Source organism: Callorhinus ursinus, unplaced genomic scaffold (genome assembly GCF_003265705.2).
Source record: "Callorhinus ursinus isolate GAN/ISIS: 27379988/994484 unplaced genomic scaffold, GSC_fseal_2.0 scaffold33, whole genome shotgun sequence".
NCBI classification, from domain to species: Eukaryota; Metazoa; Chordata; class Mammalia; order Carnivora; family Otariidae; genus Callorhinus; species Callorhinus ursinus.
In genome coordinates, this window is record NW_027397095.1 from 12,992,003 (window position 1) to 12,995,448 (window position 3,446).

The following is a 3,446-nucleotide window of genomic DNA, read 5'->3' on the forward strand; positions in this document are numbered from 1 at the left end:
CGAATGGAGGTGGCCGTCGAGTCCGGGCTCCCCCGGACTGAGGTGGTCGAAGTGGCGGGGCCCGTGGGAGGCCTCGGGGACGCTGCGCTGGCTCTGGGTCTGGGTCTGGCCCGCGGCCGGGAGGGCGGGAGCGCCGCGGCCGAGGAGGACGACTCGGACTTCGGGCCGGCGGAGGAGGATGGGGCAGAGCAGCCGCAGGAGGGCCTGGACAACCTGGTGGACGCCCACCAGTTCCCCATGGTGGGTTTCCGCTTCATGTTCCTGGAACTGGTGCACTCGCTGCTGTGCCGCGTCTACTACAACAACCACATCCTCGTGCGGCCCCATGGCGGCCGCGGGACGCTCCGGCCCCGGGCCTGGCCGCCCCGCGGCCCCCGCGGGCACCCCGCGCCCCCCGCCGCCCCGCCGGCGCGGGCGGCACCGGCCATGGCCCGCGAGTCCGAGGGCTCGTCCGAGGAGGAGGCCGCCTGGGAGACGGCGGAGGAGCCCGACCAGGAGCCTGAGGAGGGCCGGGCGACCACCAAGGGTGAGGAGGGCGGGGCACGCCCGGGGGGCGGGGGCTGCGGGCGGCCCGGGCCCCGAAGCCGGGCTCGGGCTTCCCCCAAACCCAAGGCCGAGGGCCCAAGCGGGAGCCCCACGCCCTAGGGACCTACGACTTTGAGAAGGAAGCGTGAGACCCCCTGGCAGCCTCGGCCGAGACGGCTGAGCGCCGCGGGACAGCGCGGGAGCCGCGGGCGGCTGTCCGCGCAGGGGGCCGGGGCCTGAAGGACTAGACCGAGCCAATGGCACACCTCGTTTCTGCGCGGGGCTTTTAAAACTGTCAGGAGTCTCCAAAAGTTCGTCCCCGATCATTACGAACTGACCCGCGAGCGCCTGGTAGAAGTGAAGTATTCAGGGGTGGAGGAGCTAACGAGCTTCACCACAGAATGTGTCGTTGAGGCACAACATCTTTGTGAGAAATCCCTGACAAAAACTTACGGAAGGCAGCAGACCCTGATGATTCTGATCCCTTCTTCTCAGAAGGGCCCGAAATAGTCAGCAGCACAGGGTGGCAGGGTGACTGACTGTTAGGAATGTCACCGTGAGAGTAAGTGATCAAGCGGCAGAACGGTGAGGGCCATGGAGGGGTCGTATCAACCTACGGGAAGCTTCCCACCTCTCCTTTTCCGAGTCCCTTCTAGCCTCCTGCTTCTCCTCTGGGTAGAGTACTGGGTGTCACTATTCATCACGCATCGGGATGGTTTTCCCTGTGAATGTCTGCTCCAAAGTCTGTATTATTCTTTACCAAAGGAACAACTAAATATCAGTATGAGAAGTCTGACAAAGAGGCCCACGACTCTGAAAGGGACGAAGAAAAAGACAAGTTCAACAAAAAACAAGAAGGACCCGACTAAAAAAGATCTGCCCCAACAGAGAACAGGCCCAGAAAATCCAGGTATCGGTACAGCTTTGCACATCACCCCCCGCCCCATTCCTGGCATTTACCTGTTACTGACAGTCTTATTTTTTTTTTTCAATTCTCCCAGTAAATTAAGAAGCGTGTTTAAAATTAGTCTAAAAATTCAGTTTTACCTGCTTAGAACATTAATAGAATACTCACGTACCTGGTAATAGAAAGTACAGTATGTTCTGAAATATATTTCATGGTTGCTCATTCGTTCTTGTGAGGTCTTTTGTCCTCTACCTGGAAGACTACTAACAAGTGGTAGTTTGTATCAGCAACTGAGACCAATGTTTGTTTAGAGAACGGTTAGCAGAAGCAGCAGTGAAAGTGGCTGGGCTGTGCACTAGTTGGACATTCATTACTTGGCCATGGAAATGTACCCCCTTGTACTTACTAGGAGAGACAATGCCTTTGCGAAGGTGATTACATACAAAGAGCAAAAAGTCAAGAATTTCAAGGAGGACCACACTTAATGATTAATACCTAAGTATTCAGGTGTAGATTTTTGTATTTTATGTGACAGTCCAAGGAAACTTAGTCATAGTATGGTTATGACTTATCACTGAATTGGCAATTAAGTCTTGAGGTGTATCTTGTCTTTGAATGTATTGAAATGATTAACATTTTTTTTTTTTTTTGCATTTTCACAGCTGTGTATTTCATAATCACAGCCTCATTCTTGTATGGTAGATAGGGAGACCGAGGGTCTGGGAGAGTAAGGGAGTGTCATCTGTGGAATGAGCAGAGGATTTTAAGGTGAAGGGATTTCCGTAAATTCCAGAATGGCCTCTCAAGGTGGGGTGGGGGAAGCATTTACGGACTTAGGCAAGAGGGAGACAAGGTCGGTATGATCACAGAATGGAAGCCATGGGTTGCCCGAGCACCCTATACACAAGGGCACAGGTGACAAGAGGAGAGTGTGCTGTCCTCCACTTGCTGAGATCCAGCACCCAAAGGCAGCACATGTACACAGGGCTGTTTTCACAGGTTTAGAAAGTCACTGGTGCTGGTTAATGCTGCCTAACTGCTCATTTTCTCTCATTTCATCCCGCAGTTGGCACATAAGAAAGAAGATGAAGAAAGAAGAAAGAATGTGTTGTTCATTATTTTTAGGTTTTTCATTTTTTAGAAGCCCACGGGAATTTCATTAACACCGATGTCATTCCAAACTGCATCACCCAAAAAGTGATATCCAATGAAATGCGACTCTTCTCTTACGTTTGACAGATATATTTGACAGCATTTGTTCTAGTTAAAACTAAGTTTGTTTTAAATTAATACACTGGAATGTAGGCAGATTTTCCTTAGTTAAATTATCTTGACTCAAATCTCTCTTTTTCCTCTTTGTTTTGGCCCACCGTACCTTCATTGAAAGGTATCACTTTCCACACCATTTGGTGAGCCTATTTTAAATTAGTTTATCACAGCCCCAAATAAAATAAAATGTCAAGTTTAAAACACTTTTTGTAAGGAGAGAGATGTAAGTCAGGTCTTTAGAGCTACACTGTCCACGACATTAGTAACTACACCCACACGTGGCTATGAAATATGGCTAGTCTAATTTGGTATGTGCTGTTAAGTATACAAATGTCACATTAACTCACTGATTATTTCATATGGATTACATGTTGAAACGATAATATATTGAGTTAAAATATACTGTTAAAACTAATTTTGCCCATTTCGTTTTACTCTTTTTAAAAGATTTTATTTATTCACTTGACGGGGAGGGGTGAGAAGAAGAGGGAGAGGGACAAGCAGACTCTGTGCTAAGCGCAGAGTCCGACGCGGGGCTCAGTCCCATGACCCTGAGATCATGACCTGAGCCGAAAGCAAGAGTCAGATGCTTAACTGCCTGAGCCACCCAGGCACCCCTCTTTTTACTTTTTAATGTGGCTACTAGAAAACTTAAAATTACACATGTGACTTGCATTATATGTCTATTAGACAGTGCTGCTCTAGAGTATGGTTTTTTTTTAAGATTTTATTTATTTATTTGAGA

At 49.4% G+C, this 3,446-nt stretch overlaps 1 protein-coding gene across 1 annotated transcript in view; it reads left to right on the forward strand.

Moving 5' to 3' along the window:
• The window catches only part of LOC112809450 (uncharacterized), a 9,145-nt gene extending 6,028 nt beyond the window's left edge, over window positions 1-3,117 (forward strand). The window contains exons 2-4 of the mRNA XM_025852751.2: window positions 1-526; window positions 1,291-1,435; window positions 2,499-3,117. The exon at window positions 1-526 is cut by the window's left edge and continues 410 nt beyond it. Of these exons, the coding sequence (XP_025708536.2) occupies window positions 1-526; window positions 1,291-1,394 (630 nt within the window). The 3' untranslated portion in view covers window positions 1,395-1,435; window positions 2,499-3,117. The remainder of the gene's footprint in view (window positions 527-1,290; window positions 1,436-2,498) is intronic.
• The last annotated feature ends 329 nt before the right edge of the window (window positions 3,118-3,446 follow it).